This window comes from Prionailurus bengalensis, chromosome E2 (genome assembly GCF_016509475.1).
Source record: "Prionailurus bengalensis isolate Pbe53 chromosome E2, Fcat_Pben_1.1_paternal_pri, whole genome shotgun sequence".
Taxonomy (NCBI): Eukaryota; Metazoa; Chordata; class Mammalia; order Carnivora; family Felidae; genus Prionailurus; species Prionailurus bengalensis.
The window spans coordinates 11,423,164-11,441,698 of NC_057352.1; the positions used below are offsets into that span (position 1 = coordinate 11,423,164).

Consider the following 18,535-nt stretch of genomic DNA (forward strand, 5'->3'; position numbering starts at 1 on the left):
TTTGTTCCAGCAGTATTCTGCCTCAAGTGCCTCCACTCAAATTTTGTCCAGTATCCCAAGCCCACCTCAAAGTTAGCTCATTTATGTGCTCATCCATCCATCCATCCATCCATCCAACAAATAACTACTTCCTCTCCCAGACTGTGAGCTCTGTGAGGACAGGACTGGGGCTATCTCAGTCACCCCAGTTGGGGCTATCTCAGTCGCTTGTGGGTCCCCAGCATCGCCCAACACTGGTTTGGCACAGAGCAGAGTTCTGTTCATTTTACTGGGTACTTTTAATGTATCAGGCCCCGGGCTTGGCAATGCTAGGGGTCCCGGGGCCCTGCCCCCTTGGAACTCCCAGCTCCAGCATAGACCCAAATAGGGAGACAGACTAACAGAAGGCGAGGTAGGAAGAGAAACACAAAGAAAGAAGAAGGAATCAGAAAGACAGAGGTTGTTACCGCAGTAGCAGTAATAATAGTTATAATAAGAACAGTAGGTAACCAGGCATCGGTCATTTCACACACATGCCATCTCATTTAATCCTCGGAACAGACCTGCAGCAGAGGTATTCCCATCTCCATTTTCCCGATGAAGAAACTGAGGCTCAGAGAAGGGAGGTAACTTGCTCAAGGTCACACAGCTCATAAGCGATGGATCGACAACCCATTTCCAGACAGAGACACAGAGGGAGACAGAGAGAAGAGAGACGAGTGGCGAAGGAAGCCTGGAGGCAGAGAGAAAAGACAAAGCCACGCCGAAAGCCCTGCCCCCTCAGTCCTGGCAGAGCCCTCTCCTCCCCACTCCTGTCTTCCAGGCCTTTGACATCTCCCCGCAAAAGCACTGGTAATAAAACTAGTTCCATGAGTTGTACCCAAAAGCCACCGTGCTGAGCACTTGACAGGCCTGAGCTCACTGAACGTGTTTTTCTCCCCTGGGACTTGGGTGCTGGAATGACTCCCGTTTTGCAGAGAAGCAAAAGCTATTTGGCCAAGGTCACTGCGCTCACACGGATCCCGACCCCTCGAGGGCTTATCTCTGTGTGTCACTCTCCGCCCCCCCCCCGCCCCCCCCAGCACATAACCTACCAGGCTAAATTCCTCTGCCCGTGGCTCCTCTCCCCTCCCCCAACACATGAAGCTTGCAGGATCTGAACTCTGGGCCCCCACTAGTGTCCCCTCTGGGGGCAGTCCATATCAGCCTGAAGCCTGTGTGGAGTTCTGCACTAGGAGTCTGACTTGCCCTCTCTTAGCGTCTGAGCTCACGGAGGTGGAGGGTGGGAGAAGTGGGAGTTGGGGAGGCAGGATGTGTGGGTTCCTGCTTTGTTTCGATCAATAACACAACTAGCTGTCATCACAGGATGCTAATGGCCCACATCTACTTTGGTCATCGCTTTGAACCCATTATTGATCTTGGTGCCTTACACGGTGGGTGTTCGCTGGGAAAGGAATCATTTACGTGAGCCTACGTGTGTCAGGCACTGTACTCGTGTGTAATCTACATCTGTGACTCACGGAGGATACAATACCAAACTGCAAACATCTTCCCACAGCCTTCTAGGCCCCGGAGTATCTGTGGGCCCATCTCCTCCCTGACCTCATCTACCCTCCGCTCTCCTCTCCCTCTGTGGCCCCAGCCCTACCAGGCTTCTTGTTGCCCCAGGAACATGCCAAACTCATACCTACCTCTGGACCTTTGCACCTACTGATGCCTCTGCTCGGAAAGCTTTCCCCCCCAACTTCGTACATAATTCCTTCCTTGTCATTCACAGCTCAGCTCAAATGTTACTTCCTCAGAGAGACCTACCCTGGCCCCACTCTCCCTGAATTAGCTTCACCCTCTTATCCTTGATCACATCACTCCTTATCTCTGTAATACAAGGTTCGGAAATTATCTTAGCCTGTTTCTTCATCTGGGAAATGGTGGTGAAAATAGGGCTGGCGGTGAAGATAACCGAGTGTTTGGCATGTAGTAAGGGCTTCATAAATGTTAGCTATTATTACTTATTTGTTGTGCGCATGGTGGCTTACTTCCTCCATCAACCGGCAAGATCCATCAAGATCCCCTCCCCCCTTTATTTATGAATGTTTAATTTTACTTTTTTAGTTTATTTATTTTTGAGAGCGAGAGAGAGCGAGAGAGAGAGAAGGCTAGAGAGAGAGAGAGAGAGAGAGCACGAGTGGGGCAGAGAGAGAGAGAGGGAGAGAGAGAATCCCAAGCAGGCTCTGTGCCATCAGCTCAGAGGGTGACAGGGGGACCTCGATCTCACAAAACCCAAGATCGTGACCTTGGCCCACATCAAGAGTCAAGACGCTTAACCAACTGAGCCACCTAGGCGCCCCTGTTCCCCCCTTTGCTAAATCAAAAGCCATTTTTGAATGAATGAGAGAGGCACGATATGACCGCCCACTTTCCAGATGTGGACATTGAGGCTCAGGGTCACAACCAGAAACTGGTGGAGTCAGGATTTAAACCCAGGTCCATCTGATTCCAAAGCCCAGTGCTTTCAGGATAAGCCTGTGTGTCCTGAGGTAGGTCTCTGCCCGCTTTGGGTTCGCTTCTTCCTATAAAACGTGGTCTAGGTGCTGACCCTCAGTGGGGACTGGGAAAGGTGGTCCACCATTCTTTAAATCCATTGTCAGGTTTTCTACCCTCCCCTCCTCCCCCAACATCAGAGCCGGCACGGACTGACACCGCCAGGGTTCCCGGAGTCACAGCTGGGCCTATGTCAAAACCCGGACTGGATAATGAAGTTGTGGGAGCTGAGGGCTGTAGGGGGGGAACTAAGGGGACCCTCCTCTCCCCCATAAGAAAGAGGAAGGAAGTGTTGGGGAGGGATCTCAGACTGGGGGGGGGAGGAGTCTAAACCCCGGGGCGGAGCTAATCCTATAAGAAGGCGGGGCCGAGGGCTCTGAGCGAAGTACTGTAGCTCTCGGAGGCTTTGGGGGCGGTGCCAAAGGCTCTTGGGGCAGGAATAGAACTTCAGCTCCCGCGGGATTCTGGGGGTGGAGCTAAGAGCTTGGGGGCGGGCCTACATCTAATAAACAAGGACTCTAAGAATAAGAGTTCGAGGGCGGAGCTGGTGGATATCTGGGCCTATTTGAGGCTCTAGGGTCAGGCCCTGGTCTTGCGAGGGGGCTTTTGGGAAATTCAGCGAAAGATTAAGGAGAAGGTTTTGGGGTTATGGGAGTGTCTTCCTCCACCCTATCTTCCTCTCACAGCTCGGGGCTGAGCTTTAGGCTGAAAAGCAGCGAAAGCCCTGCCCCTTCCAATCCTTCTGCATCCCTATTGGCTGAGGGGCCTGCGCGACAGCCTCTCATTGGTCCTGAACTGGCGAGGAGGGGGTCTAGAGAGAATGCGCGCAGACTGTGGGCGGGACCAGACGGTACCTAGGGGGATATAGGCTCAACCAATCCCGGTCCAAGGATTGTGTCCAAGGGGGGGGGGGCCTGGCAGGGGGTGTCCCGACCCCCCTTTCTTGGCATCCTGGGGGATGACCCCGGTGCCAGGCCCGGCGCCGGCCGCCTGATGCCGGGCGGGCCGAGCCGGGGATGCTGGAACGAAGGGCGTTGCTATGGCAACGGGAGGCAGGGCCTGGAGGGGGGGACCGGGCCCAGGCTGGGGCCGGGGGGGCCGGCGGTGGCTGTGGCGGGGCGATGGCGGAGCGCGGCCCGGCCTTCTGCGGCCTCTACGACACGTCCTCGCTGCTTCAATACTGCAACGGTGAGACCCCTCCTCAGTTCCGACCCTGGCTCCGCCCAGGGCTGGACCCATTTCCTCCTGCCCCAACCTCCTCCTTCCAAGTCCCCATCCTGGCCCTTTGCTGAAGATCTCCCTCTCTCCCCCCAGGTGGACCCTGACCCCAGAGCAAGGTTCCTGATCCCCAAAACCCTGATCCCAGTCCCCCACCCGCTTCGACCCTCCCCTTCTCCCGAGGTGGCTGGATGGAGAGAAGGGGGCAGAACCTTCAGGAGCCTGGGGTCGAAGGGGGTAGGCCTGAAGGTCTGGAACTCTACCCTAGCCCCTCTCAATCCTCTGGGACCCTCCCCCTTCTCTCTGGCAGAGGGACTGACAGTTTAGGGGGAGGTGGGGTTTGGTGTTGGCTTGTGGGCAGTGTGTGGGACCAGGCAGGATAACCCGCGGATTCAGCCTCCACTCTACCTGCAAATCCTCAGCCCCCACCACTCCCACTCACTGGGACTCACCCCTCCTTCCTAGACACCCCTTCCTCCTTCCAGAAAAGCCACTGTGTCAGGCCCAGATTGGGGGGGGGGGAGCAGGAGGCAGAGGGGAGGGGAGAAGGGGACGAGTGGGAAACCAGAGCTGGTCTCTGGGCAAAAGGGCTGGGGGAGTGCTCAGGAAGGAGTAGCGGACTTGAGTTCGGGGTGGAGAGACGGGGCGAGGCCTCAAGATGCGGCTGGTCGTTCTGGGTGGGGGCTGAAGGACCTAGGTGAATGCTATCCATTTCTCTCAGCTCCCCCCCCCCCCAGAGGAGACTATCTCCCAGTTTGTGGGCTCACTCCCCCGGTCACACTGGAGTTGGCAGAGGACCTGACTGTTTGTTTTGTCCTCCTCTGCGCCTCTAAGAGGCAGGATGCCTCAGCCTGGCTGTTCTGCTGCCGGAAGGCTGTGTGTCATGAACAAGTAACTTCATCTCTCTGGGCCTCAATCCCCTTTCTCCTCCCCTCCTCCTAAAACGGGTGGGATCCCTCCGTTACTAGAGTTGCCTGGAACAGTAGGTCCCATAATAATAGTTCATTGTATTCTGGCTTTAGTGAGCATCTACCATGAGCCAGTGTTCTGCTAAGTGTTTTGCCTGTCACACGCAAGCTCACTATAACGTTATAATTTGCCTCTCTCTCTCTCTGGGGGAGGTGGGGGTGGGTAGAATCTGTAAAGGTGGGTAGGAGGGGGCCTGGCACAACTAGGTGATTGGGCCCTCCCGCCCCTCATTTATTGACCGTGTGACCTTTAGCGAGTCTCCGCGCGCCTCCCCAACCTCCGTTCTTAGTTTCCTCCGGTGGGAAACGGGATACCGGCAGGACCCCGAGATTCCCTCTTCTTCCGAGCTCTCAGTCCTGACAGCTCCCTTCCTCCGACTTCGGGAGGCCCCCACCTTCCTCTGCAGGTCCGGGCACCGGACCATAGTGGCGCTGGGTGGGGGGCAGGGCGGGCGAGGCCGGGCTGGCGATTGGGCCGCTAGGGTGGGGGGGAGGGAGGGGAGGGACAGACGGCTGCACTGCGGAGCCCGGCGGGCGGGGCGGCCTTCCGACTCGGGATGGCAGGTGCGACCTCCACGCCCCGTCCCTGTTAATGATACCGCCTTTACTTCCACCCGGCTGGGAGCCAGGTCTTCCTCAGTTGTGGCCAGCAATGGGTCTGGGTATGAGTGGTCTGGGAGGGAGAGGGGAAAGGGATGCCTCAGTCATCCGCTCTTCCCACTTCGGGGAAATGGGCTAGGTGTGTGTTTGGGGGGTGATGGAGGACTTATTTGGCCGTCCCATGGGCTGGAGAGGAGAGGGAGAGCCTACTCTGGGGCGTGGGGTACAGAAGCGAAATAAAAAAAAAAAAAAAAAAAGAGGAACAGGAGAGAGGGTCCGGCTAGAGTTTGGCAGCCAGATCCCCGTCCGCATTTCCCAGTGGGTCTCCCGGGTCTGAGACGCACTGCCTGCAACCCCCACGTCTACCGCCAGGGGCCGCAGAAACTCTGTCCTTGCAACTGACTCCCTGGGGTCGAACCCCACGGTGAGGAGAGAAGGGGAAGGGGAGGGACCAGGCATCACCTTTTAGCTGGGGAAGTCGTAAGAAACAGAAAGGGAACTTTAGTCCCAGGGATAAAATCTTGATATTCGTCAGAGAGCATCGGGGATCAATTCTAGAACGTTGGTGTCACCAGGAATTAGTTGGTGTCGTTTAAAAAAAAAAATACTGATATCACTCATAGATATTTAGCATCTTAGTCATAGAATCTTAAAACCAGAGCTGAGAGGCTCCTGACTCGGAGCATCTTAGAAAATAAGAGAGTAAGGGACTTCCCTAAGGTCACATCTCCAGGGCGGGCAGAGGAGTGTGGGGGCAAAGGACTGAGAGCGTTGGGGATTTCCTTCCCCCTCGTAACCCTCTTCCTGGCCCATCTCTGAGCGTCCCGGCCGCAGGTTGAGGGAGAGGAAGGGGGAGTGGCTGGCCTCGCCTTACCTCGGGAAGGGGGGAGAGGGGTGGGGGTGGGGGGCGGACCCCTCCGGCCCTGGAGCTCCGGAGTGGTCTCCGCAGCCAGCGCTAACCCTCCCTTCCAGATGACAATCTGTCGGGCACGAGCGGCATGGAGGTGGACGACCGCGTGTCGGCGCTGGAGCAGCGGCTGCAGCTGCAGGAAGACGAGCTGGCGGTCCTAAAGGCGGCGCTGGCTGACGCGCTGCGTCGCCTGAGGGCGTGCGAAGAGCAGGGCGCTGCGCTGCGCGCGAGGGGCACCCCCAAGGGCCGGGCGCCTCCACGCTTAGGCACCACGGCCTCAGGTATCTTTGCTAGACTGGAGGGATGAGATGGGGAGACGTCGGGACCCGGACCTCGCACTCACTACTTCTGTCCCGGAACCCCGTCCTCCAGTGTGTCAGCTCTTGAAAGGCCTTCCCACCAGGACCCCCCTCAATGGCGCGGGACCCCCGAGGCGCGTGGGCGGCTATGCCACCTCTCCATCCTCCCCCAAGAAGGAGGCGACCTCTGGGCGCAGGTAAGGCACGGAAGCCTGGATCCCTAGCCTCCTCCAAGACCATATGGGAGACAGAGGCTGTTTACACGGCGAGGGATGGGCTCGTGGGCCCGAACTCCAGCAATGGAAAGTGCCGGGAGGTTCTCGCCCTCCTCTTACACTGGCCTGCTACCCTCACAGGCTTCTCCCTAACAATGCGCTCTCTCTTCGTAGTGCCCGCCGCTACTTGTCACCAGAGCGCCTGGCTTCGGTGCGCCGCGAGGACCCCCGCAGCCGCACCACATCGTCTAGCAGCAACTGCAGCGCCAAAAAGGAAGGGTAGGTGTCTGGGGTGGGGGTCCTGTCACAGAGGGTGAGGCCAGGACCCCAGTTTGGTTCGGAAGAGGGGATGCGGAACTTCGGGTGATGCCCCAGGCCACGAGGTGGTACCGCAGGGCGAGGTCATCTAGTTCAGAATGCGGGGACAGTGCCGAGGCTTGGAGGGACCAGTCTTAAGAGAGCGCGGGCGAGGAGGAAGCATTGGGGGGTGTGGCCAAGCCTTAAGGGGCTGGACTAGAACTTCGGGGAACTGAATGGTTAGGGTCTTCTGGGTGGAGCCAGAGTGGAAATTGAGGGAGGAGCCAGGCTTGTGGGCGTGGCCATTAAGTAAAAGAGTCCCTGTTGGGTCTCAGGGGTGGGGCCAGGGCAGAAGCTTCAAGGGAATTTCTGCAGGGAATAGGGGAACTGGGGGGGGGGGGCATGATTGGAATTGGAGGGCATGACCAGAGTGTTAGCCTGGGTAGAATCAGAACCTGGGGTGGGGGTCACTGGGCTCGATACCGGCTGGTGGCTTGTCAGAGACGGGGCGGGGCGACAGGGGCGTGGTCAAATACCAGGAGGCGGGGCCAACCTGGAGGCCTTGACCAGTCTCAACTCAGGGACTGGATTTCTGTAAAGTGGTCGTAGTCAGAATGCCTGGCGGGACCCGAGGCGCGGAGAGGGCCGGGGAGGGGCAGTCAATTATCAGGAGAGGTGTCAACTCTGGGGACGGATCGGAAGGGGGAGGTGGGTGTGGTCAGAATGTGGGGCGTGGTCAATTCTCTGGAGGCTGGACCACCCTGAAGCCCAGGGCAGAGTAAAAACCTAAGGATGGAGTCTAGATGCAGTGGGCTTGGGGGCTAAACTAAGGCAGGAACTGGGTCAAAAACCACACATTTCAACCCCACTCAAATAATAGCAAACACGTCCATGACGCTATGTACTAGGCACTACTCCAGGCACTTGACGTGAATTAACCAATATAATCCTCGCGATCACCCCGCGGGGTGGGTACTCTTATTACCCCCATTTTTAAAAGGAGGAAACCGAGGCAGAGGTCGGGCAATTTGTCCACACTGCTTAGCAAGTGACAGGGCTGGGGTTTGAACTCAGGCAGACACGCCCCCTCGTCCTGTTCTCAAACAACACTCTCCCCCACCCCCCACCCCCAAAAGAGCCTGGTATCAGGACCCCACAGCCCGGGATCTGAGACCCAGAATGACCGGCCGGCTCCCGGGGTCGGCCGCGGAGGGCGGGGCAGGGCGCGGCGGCGCGGGCGCCTCCCAGGGCCGGAAGCGGCGGAGCCCGTCCCGGCTCCACCCCCGGCCCCGAAGCTCCGCCAGCCGCCGCCATGAGTAGCTTTGGAGCTGGGTGAGACCCTCTCGCAGACCCCCTCCTCCCTGCACTCCCGGGGCCTGGATCCGGGGCTCCCCCCACCCTCTCCAGGGACCCAGGTCCGCGACTATCACCCCTTTCCGCCGGCGAAGGGAATGTGGAGACACGCCCCTTCCCTTAAACCTTCTCGGCTTCCCTTGCTGCTTGAAGTTTGGGGCACCGTGGGACGGGGGGGTGGGGAGCTCTGGGAGAGCGGTGCTGATTAGGAGGGAGGGGTCCCTGGTGACTCCCGTCTTCCAGGATCGCGTCCCTGCCACTTCGTGCTGTGTGATCTTTGGCGATCACTGCCTCTCTGGGCCTGTGTCTTAGGCTCTGCACGATCAACCGAGCAAAGCACACGGCCTGCAGAGAGGCAGCGCTCCGCTTCTTACTCGGCCCCCATTATTCATCAGAGACCTCCGGGCAGCAGTGGGGTAGGAGAGTGGTTTCTCCTCTTTTCAGACCCGTCTGCTAATTAGGGCGCTTTTTCTTCCCCTTTCCTGACAGCAAAACCAAAGAAGTTATCTTCAGCATGGGTGAGTGGGGAGAGGGGGAGGAGCTTGGTTGGGGATTGCTGGAGGTCAGGAGACGTGGCTATTTGAGCCTTTGCCTCTCTGGCCTCAGTTTCCCCATGCGTTAAAAAAATTTTTTTTATATCTTTATTTTTGAGAGAGAGAGCACAAGCGGGGGATAGGCAGAGAGAGGAGACATAGAATCTGAAGCAGGCAACAGGCTCTGAGCTGTCAGCACAGCGCCTGCCTCTGGGTTCGAACCAGGAGATCATGACCTGAGCTGAAGTCCGACCCTTAACGGACTGAGCCACCCTGGTGCCCCTCCATGCATTTTTGGTGTTGTTGTTGAGTGAAGCCTGAAGGGGAGAGGGAATTGGGGCGTGGGCTGGTGGCGGCACCTGACCTCTGGGGGTGTCCTGGCAGAGGAGGGCTCCGTGAAAATGTTCCTGAGGGGGCGCCCTGTGCCAATGCTGATTCCCACCGAGCTGGCGCCCACCTACAGCCTCGACGCGCGCTCTGAGCTGCCTTCCAGCCGGCTCAAGCTGGACTGGGTGTATCCTTTTGCTGTAATCCCTTCCTCCCTGCCCCTCATCCCCCAGTCTGGAAGAGACCAACACCCTTCTGGTAGGGGACTTCAGCGGGAGAGAGGGTCTTTGCACTGAATCACACTCGCAGGCCCCTGTGGCCTGAGGGGTCAGGATGACCCTGGGGTCAGGACGGTGCTGAGGAAAGCAGGTTAGTTGAAATGACCTTTTTACGATGCACTAAAGTAGCAGATGTTTGCTGAGTGCCTTCCACGTGTCAGATTCTCCTCTACAGTCCCGCCCTGGTCACTTGGGGCTCACCTTCTAAAGGAGAAGAGAGAGATGATGACAGAAGCCGGTGATTAAATAAACACGGTGATTCCAGCTAAGTAATAAATGCTGGGAACACAGGAACCTAAAGTCGTGTGGGAAGAGTCACTGTGTTTCTCTGCGGAGGGGGCATTTGAGCTGTGAGTTGAACAGCTGGGAGCCAGCATCGGAAGAGCTGGAAGGAGAATGTTCCAGACAGAGGGCATGGCAGGTGTGAGGGCTCTGTGGCCGGAGTGACCTAGGTGTATCTGAGAAACAGAAGAAGTTGGAAATGGTTAGGGGCCCCGTCTTTGGAGCCTGGCAGACCTGGCTGGTCTGTGTGATCCTGGACAAATCACCTCGCCTCCCTGTGCCTCAGCCGCGTCCTCTGAAGAATGGGTTTCAGGATTGCAGATTCATAGTGGCGGGAAAGGAGGTATAAAGGTGCTGAGCTCAGGACGTGTGCCCCATAAACAGGAACTGATCAAAGAATAACTGCGCGTTATTGAGGACTTAGATGCCAGGCACCATTCTAAATGGTTTTATGTGTAAGTACGGTGAATGATAACAATCCTCCTCTTTTGTAGCATTGAGAGTGTATTTGTACAACCCGTGGCCTCCTAGAGCCCTCTGACGCCTGCAGCTTGGCAATTGCTGCCTTCGCTGTCTGGATGACAAAGCTGAGTCCAAAGGAAAGGACTGCGCCTTGTCCTCGGGAGTCAGACCAGTTCTGGGGCAAGAACTCTTGCCTCCGTGGCCCACGCTTTTTTTCCAGATCAGCAGCCTAGGGACCCAGGCCCCGTCCTCTTCTTTCGGCCTTGATTTCCGCTCTAGTGGAGGCAGGGATGTTGGAGCCCAGAGTCTTTTCGAGAGAGCCGGAAACATCTATGAGAATCAAAGCACACTAAGCTGTTGTGCCAGGCTGGGTCCGCTGAGTCCGCAAAACTCAGTGTGGGGCTCGGATGCCCCATCTCTGAAATGACTGCAGGGCGGGACCATTTCTGTGGGGTCGAGACCCGTATGGCAGCATTCATTCAGATATTTTCTGAACATCTGGGGCCACGAGCTGGGCACCCAGGGGTCATCATGACAGCCTGCCTTCCTAGGGCCCCTAGTCGAGTGTGGGGACAGACTCTTTGGTGGTGATAACCCACAGTGAGCAGGGCTGGGATGGGGGAACCCAGAAGGGCAACTGGGGGTCACGGAGGGCTTCCCAGAGGAGGAGTTATAGGAGTGAATGAAACAGCCCGGTCTTGGCCACCTGGGAGCACACAGCCTCATTGGGAAATAGCGACAGTTAACAAATTAACCAGGCAATTATTAAGTGACATGAGGCCGGTGGAGGAGGTGAGCATGAGGGCCGCTCTGAGGAGGTGGCCAGGTAGAATGTACTAGGCAGAGGGAAAGGCTAGTGCCAAGGCCTGGACTAAAGATCTTGGCATTTTGAGGAACTCCAAGATCAGAGAGCACAGGAGGGCAGAAGCCCTACTGGGGCCAGGAAGGGGCCAGGCAGGCCAGTGGGAGGAGCCACAGAAAGTTCTGAAGGGGCGGGGGGTCAGCCATTCCTTCATCAGATACTGAATTCCTATGTCTGTTCAGTCCCAAGCCCTGGACTCCAGGGATAGAGCAGCGAACAAAATGGACAAAGATCCCTGCCCTCCCCGAGCAGATACTCTAGTTGGGGAGACAGTTAAGCTGTGTTATACCAAGTTAAACCGTGTGGGGTTCTGATGAGTGTGTGACAGAAATATGAGCGGGGGGTGGGGCAGGGGGCAGTGAGAGTGCATGAGTTTGCAGTTTTAAGTAGAATAGGCAGGGAAGGCCTCTCTGAGATGCTGACAGTTGAGCAGGGACCTGAAGGAGGCAAGGGAGCCACGGAGAGTTGAGGGGGAGGAGTACTCAGGTGAGGGGGAGCAGCAGGTGCAAAGGCCCTGAGGTGAGGACAGAGAGCAGGAGGCCAGTGGGAGTGGAGCCTGACTGAGGACTGAGGAATCCGGCCCAGGTCAGGCTAGACCTCGTGCCCGGGCTTTCATAAGGATTTTGACTTTTGCTCTGAGATGGAACTCATGGGGAGGTTCCGAGCAGATGTGAGCTAACTTAGTGTTAACAGGACCCTTCTGGAGGGAAGGGGGGGGTTGTATTAGCGTTCTGTGACTGCTGTAACAAATCGCCACAAACTCTGTGGCTTAAAACAGAACGATTTTCTCTCCCAGCCCAAAGTCAAGGTTCCAGCAGGCCCACTGCCCTCCCTCCAGAGGCTCTGGCAGAGAATTTGATCTATGTCTCCTAGCATTGGATGGCTGCTGGCTGTCCTTGGGGTTCTTTGGCTTATAGCCACACCACATCACTCCAATCAACCTCTGATTTTCATGTGGGTCCTACCTACACCCCTTTGACGTTCAGTGTCTTTTCCTGTCTGTCTCTTATAAGGGTACTCGACATTGGGTTTAGGCCCCACCCAGATAATCCAGCATAATCTCATGTTGCGATCCTTAATTACATCTGCAAAGACTCCCTTTTCCAAGGAAGGTTATAGTCACAGGTTCTTGGGGTTAATATTTAAAAAACTTTTTTTTTTTTAACATTTATTTTTGAGAGAGCGAGACGGAGCACGAGCGGGGGAGGGGCAGAGAGAGGTGGGGGACACAGAATCCAAAGCAGGCTCCAGGCTCTGAGCCGTCAGCCCAGAGCCCGATGCGGGGCTCGAACTCACAGACCGGGAGATCATGACCTGAGCCAAAGTCGGATGCTTAACCGACTGAGCCACCCGGGTGCCCCACGGGGGTTAATATTTTGGTGGATATATTACGGGGGGGGGGTACCATCAACCGCCCCTCTCCCCCCCCCCCCCCACGGGGTCTGAGTGGAGTCAGGAAAACCTCACTGCAGGTGTTGAGTTGGCACGTGCGATGCAAAACAGGCTCCTTAACCGGCCCCTGGGCATCTCCAGCTATGGCTACCGAGGCCGAGACTGCCGGGCCAACCTTTACCTGCTGCCCACGGGGGAGATAGTGTACTTTGTGGCCTCCGTGGCCGTGCTGTACAGTGTGGAGGAGCATAGGCAGCGCCACTACCTGGGCCACAATGATGACATCAAATGGTGAGGCCTGGGAGGGGCCACTCTTGGAGGCGGAGGTGGGGGGGGAGGAGGGGGGGGAGGTGGCTGTGGCCAGGCGTTTGCTTGGCCTACCGGCTGAATTCAGGAAAAAAATGTGGACTGATCATCAGTATTTTAAAGGTCGGTGAATTCACTTACATGCCTGGATTTTTCACTTCTTTTCGGAAACTCCTAGCTGGCGCCCCAGATGATCCTAACAGGGTGGGAGCCAGGCAGCGACAGCCCCTTTTGATGGCTGTGCCCCCCTGGCCACCACTTGGGTACAGTCCTGAGCCGTATGGGCATTTGAGTTAAGAGACCCCAGGACGGAGTCTTGCTTCTGAGGCTGGGTACCTGGAGAGTAGCCCCTTATTGTTACACAAGGACTAAATCGATGTTTATTGGCTAAATAACTCACTCAACCAACCTGTGGGATGAATAGCCAGGCATTGTGACTTCAGCCTGTTAAGGGAGGAGGAGTCCTGGGCCCCCCTTTGAGCCCCATCCCTCCCACTGAGCCCTGTCCATCTGTCTTCTTTCTCAGCCTGGCTGTCCACCCTGATATGGTCACCATTGCCACTGGACAGGTGGCAGGCACCTCTAAGGAGGGGAAGGTAACAGATTGGAGGAGGAGGGACCGGAGACTGGGGTGGGGTGAGGGTGGGGGCAGACAGCCAGGCCCCCCAGGTAACAGGCCTCTTTCTTCCTTGCAGCCACTACCCCCCCACGTGCGCATTTGGGACTCAGTCTCCCTCTCCACCTTACACGTGCTGGGCCTGGGGATGTTTGACAGAGCTGTGTGCTGTGTGGGCTTTTCCAAATCTGTAAGTCCTGTGCGGGGACCCTTCGCCTGTCTCCTCCTCCAAAGTCAGGAGTACCTCCTCCAAAGTCAGGGGTACGCCTGCGCGCGCGCGCACACACACGCCCGCTTTGGGATGGGGGAGGGGGCATGCCTTAATTGTGACGTCACAGGTATAGGCCACGCCCCCTGCAGAATTGCCCGCCCTGCAGGCCAACCCTCGGTGACCTTACAGGGCTGCTCCTATAGCCCTTATGAAGGGGACCCACGTGTCCTGATTGCCCCCAAACTCCTCGGTGACTGGTCATGCTGGTTGCATTATTATTGGCACCGACTTTCCTTTGCGAAAGGTCCTTGTAAGGCCTTGTGGTTCCCTGGTCCAGCCTAGATGGGTGTCGGCAGGATGGGTGGTGGCAGGTCTGGGCGAGATAAGCCCAGAAATGGAGAGTAAGCCTTCAGGAATTTGCAGAGCAATTTCTATTTCCTGCAACATCCTAGTCTGTGATGGGTGGGCTTTTTGTTTTTTTTTTTAATCCTATTTCACATTTTTATCAAAATGTATTTTATCAAAGTATTGATCAGCAATGGATTGAGGAATAAAAACCAAGAAGCACGGGACTAGAGCCTCACAGGTTTTCTGAGGCCTAAGGAGATCTTTGAGGGCATTGTGGGGAGTGGTGGAGAAAAGCTACTTTGGTGACACTGTGTGTGTGTGTGTGTGTGTGTGTGTGTGTGTGTGTGTGTGTACGGGGAGGAGGGAACCCTGCAAAATCAAAATTCACCTGTTTTACCAAAGGTGTGAACACCCAACATTTTAGTAATTCGGTTGTTTCCTTTGTGTGCATAAAAGTCATTTCATTTTGTGTGCGTGAAGTCATTTTCATATAAAAATGCAGATTAGATGGTTTCGGGATTCCTGCAGAGAAACAGTAACTGAGGGTAAATGAGATGAATTTCTTAGGGAGGAGTCATTTCAAAAGGAAAGTTCTAGAAGCCCTTTAAGATGTGTACATGGCTGCTGGACGGGGAGTGTATTTGCATGTGTTTCATCTAATGTGGGCCAGGAGCTTTGAAAATCTTAAAACAGACCTGAGTGGGAAGTTCCTGTGTGGGCAGAGTGTTGAAGGGGTGGATCCTGACCCCCCTTCTCCACTCCCCCTCCTCTCTCCTCCTTCTAGAATGGAGGCAACCTGCTCTGTGCAGTGGACGAATCGAACGATCACATGCTCTCCGTGTGGGACTGGGCCAAGGAGGCCAAGGTGGTGGATGGCAAGGTGGGGTGACCGTTCTCACCCCGCCTCCTTGGGGTGCCTCTGTGGGACTGGCTGGATCTCTGTGGTTAGGAGTCTGGAATCAGACAGACTCGCATTCAAGGCCAAGCTTTGCCATTTGGTGGCCGTGTGACTTCAGGCAAGCGGCTTGCCCTCTCTGAGCCTCGGTTGCTCGTCTGTAAAGTGGGGATAATGGTAGCATCTTCCTAGTAGGGCCTTGGCTTTGATGTTGGGATGTGGGGTGGCTAGCCCAGGCACAACACAAAGGTCGATGCAAGGCAGCTACTGACTGTAGCCTTGCGACATCCAGGACATTGACTTGCATCTCTGGGTGGCGGCTTGACTTCTAGGGAAGAATCTGAGGCATGGTAGAGGGGAGAGCTACTTGCCCAAGGTCATGTGCCTATTTTGGAGACCTACGTTCCGGATTGGGGCCCACAGTTTGTGGACAGAGACTTAGTAGTTGGGAGGCTGGGCTCTGGAGTCAGACCTATGTGAATTAATTCTGGACTTGACTCTTACCTGGCTGTGTGGCCTAAGGCAAGTGACTTCCCCTCTTTGCGCCTCACTTCACCTGTAATGGGGAGCGCTGATGAGCCGTACCTCACGGAGCGCTTTGAGGAGTACAGCAGTTAATGGATAAAGTACTCAGCACAGCACTTGATGCAGAGTTGAGGCTCTCCAAGATCTGCTGTCATGTTGATAAAGGTGGCAGTAACGCTTTGCTGGCCGGCCCTGCCTTCAGTATTTTAGCTTGCCTGTATAGTAAAGACACAGGCAAGTAGGTTGTGCAGTGCACAACTCATGCAGCTGTATAGGGCGGTCCTACACGGGGTGGCCCTAGTGGCTTTGAGGTCCTCATTCTGAATCTCCCCCACTCTCCAAAGTGCTCCAACGAGGCCGTGCTGGTGGCCACCTTCCACCCCACAGACCCCACCGTGCTCATCACCTGCGGAAAATCCCACATCTACTTCTGGAGTCTGGAGGGGGGCAGCCTGAGCAAACGGCAGGGCCTCTTTGAGGTGAGTGCCCCGGGGTGCGGGGACAGGCTGGCCCTGAAGGAGACAGGCAGGGACACCCGGGCAGACAACAAAACAGAGCGTCCCAGAGGGTCCCAGATTATGAGGATGCCGAATTTCTGCTGGGGCCTCAGTTTCCTTATCCCATACCATGAGGATCGTCCTCCTTAACTGTCTAAAGTTGTGAGGATTCAGCGGGATGAAGACCATAGTAGCAGATAGTAAATACTCAATAGGCAGTACTGTGCTTGGCCATAATGTGGAAAAACACGGAGGTCAGAGGCCAACTGGCTGAAAGAGATGCGCGTCGAGGCAAACAGACACTGAGCGGGAAGCAGAGGGCCCGGGAGAGAAGGTGCAGGGGCCCCTCTGCCAGGGCTCGCCTGCCATGGGTGAGAACTGGAGCTTCCACCCCAAAAAGGGAGGCCCGGAGGGCACCAGGCATAGGTGAAGATGAGACAGAGATACTGAGGGGAGGGTGGGGAGAGGCAGAGAGAGCGACATAGAGATAGAGGATGGGCAAGGAAAGGGGAGGAGAGACGGTGCAGGGGGAGAGCGGGGGAGAGTGGCGACAGAAAGGGGGAGACCCAGGGACAGAGAGGGGGGACCCGGGGACAGAGACAAGGGAGACCCGGGGATGGAGAGAGGGGGAATCCAGGGACAGAGACGGGGGAGAGCCAGGGACAGAGAGAGGGGGGACCCAGGGGCAGAGAAAGGACAGAGAAGAAAAGTCCAGAGAGGAGGCAGGAAGTGCTTCCAGGGGTAAGCAAGGGAGACAATGTGGTCAGAAGCTCTAGGCTACGTGAGCAGTGCACGGAGGCGGGTTGGAGATGGGGGTGCCCCACAATGGGCCTCATACCCGACATCACGGCGGGGGTCCCCTGACCACGGTCCTGGATGGTGGGTGGGCTCTGGGAGGCTCTCTGCTTCAGCAACCTTCTGACACCTTCCCTTTCTCCCCCACCTTAGAAACACGAGAAACCGAAGTATGTGCTGTGTGTGACCTTTTTGGAGGGTGGCGATGTGGTCACCGGGGACTCGGGGGGGAACCTCTATGTCTGGGGCAAAGGTCAGTTTCACTCCACCTGTTTGGTACCCAAGCCAGCCCTCCCGAACCCCCTTTGGCCAAGCCTTCCTCTGACCGAGCTTGTATGGAATGTATGATAAATCAGGCTAAATCCTTACTTGTCTAATTCCTATATCCCCTGAAGGCTCGGCTCCAGTATCCCCATCTCCATGAAATCTTGACTTATTCCCCACCCTTGTCCTCTGCGAATCCTGTGGTGGGGATCAAGTTTGAATTATAAGTGAATTGAATGGTTAACCCACTTGTGTGTGGATGGGTGGGTGGGTGGGTGGATGGAGAGGTGGTTTGTCCCAGAGCGATCAATGAATAAGGCAATGAATGAATGAAGGGGCTGTCCTACTCAGTGAGTGGAAGAATGAGTGAATGTACTGGCCTCCTCAATGGTGAATGATTGGGTGAGTGAACAACTGAATGAATGAATGGTTGTCCCCATGACGGATGCTGGGGTTAATAAATGAAGAGGTCTTTTCCCAGGAAGTGGATCCATAAAGCAATGACTGAATGAATGAGTGAATGAACGAATGAATGGTTACCGCAGCCAATGGATTAATATATTACGAAGAATGGATTGTTCCAGGAAGTAGATTGATTGCTGAATGAGTAAGAGAGTTGATTGTTCTAGCCAAATGGATGGATGAAGAAATGAATAAATGGTTGTCCCAACCAATGGATTAATGTATTGTCCCAGCAAACGCTAATGGGGTGAATACAAGCTTGCTCTAGCCTTTGGGTGAATGATGAATCAAGCAAAGAATGGGTTGTCCCAGCAGATGGATGGCATGAACAAATCAGTGAGTTGTTTTGGCCTGGGTACGTTTGCTTTTACGTACATTATGCTCCTAAATCAAGGGTGCACTGAATATTATTCCCATTTCACAGATGAGAAGCCCCAGGCTCATGGGGCACCTGGCTGGCTCAGAGCTTCCCTTGAAATTACACAGCTGAGAATAAGCTCTGAATAACTGACAGTGTGTCTTTTCCAGCAGACTGTGAGCTCTCTGAGGGCAGAGACTGGGTCTGATTCGTTTCCATATCCCCAGACCCATCACTGGGTCCATCCCGTAGGGCTGCGGTGGGGTGGTTGGAAAGACAAGTGGACAGAATGATAAGTGGACGTGTGGCACCACATCTGAGTTGAGGACTGTCCCTTTGAGTCCCCGCCCCAGCCTCCTTCCTGGTCCTTGGCCTTTATTTATCTTGCCTCCTCAAATTCCAGAACCCAGTGTAAATCTGACCCTTTTCTCCCCTTGCCAAGCTCTACCATTGTTCCCTGGTTCCCTCAGGACAAGGCCCAGGTCCCTCACTGAGGCCTCGAAGACCTTGTGTGGTCTGGCCCTGCCTTCCCTTGCCCCTTGCATGTTACATGAAGTCAAACCAGATTTTCTATAGTTCTCTAAATAGCGCATGCTCTTGCTCTCTTCCCTTTACACACATTGTTCCCTCTGCATGCAGCCCTTTCCCACCCTCTGTTGGCCTAGCTGACTTCTACTCATCCTTCAGATCCTTGTTCAGCTGTCTCCTCCTCCAGGAAACCCTCCCTGACCTTCCAGGCTGG

At 55.7% G+C, this 18,535-nt stretch overlaps 1 protein-coding gene across 4 annotated transcripts in view; it reads left to right on the plus strand.

Moving 5' to 3' along the window:
* EML2 (EMAP like 2) overlaps positions 1–18,535 on the plus strand; it is a 33,326-nt gene that overhangs the window by 4,951 nt on the left and 9,840 nt on the right. The window contains exons 1-12 of one of the 4 annotated variants that reach the window (XM_043600458.1): positions 3,416–3,708; positions 6,279–6,497; positions 6,589–6,712; positions 6,905–7,009; positions 8,870–8,898; positions 9,298–9,427; positions 12,658–12,807; positions 13,349–13,418; positions 13,518–13,628; positions 14,782–14,877; positions 15,762–15,896; positions 16,863–16,962. In XM_043600458.1, the coding sequence (XP_043456393.1) occupies positions 3,537–3,708; positions 6,279–6,497; positions 6,589–6,712; positions 6,905–7,009; positions 8,870–8,898; positions 9,298–9,427; positions 12,658–12,807; positions 13,349–13,418; positions 13,518–13,628; positions 14,782–14,877; positions 15,762–15,896; positions 16,863–16,962 (1,441 nt within the window). In that variant the 5' untranslated portion in view covers positions 3,416–3,536. Of the gene's footprint in view, positions 1–3,415; positions 3,709–6,278; positions 6,498–6,588; positions 6,713–6,904; positions 7,010–8,262; positions 8,443–8,869; positions 8,899–9,297; positions 9,428–12,657; positions 12,808–13,348; positions 13,419–13,517; positions 13,629–14,781; positions 14,878–15,761; positions 15,897–16,862; positions 16,963–18,535 lie in introns of those variants that run through there. The other 3 variants (XM_043600459.1, XM_043600460.1, XM_043600461.1) reach the window with 3 other exon arrangements.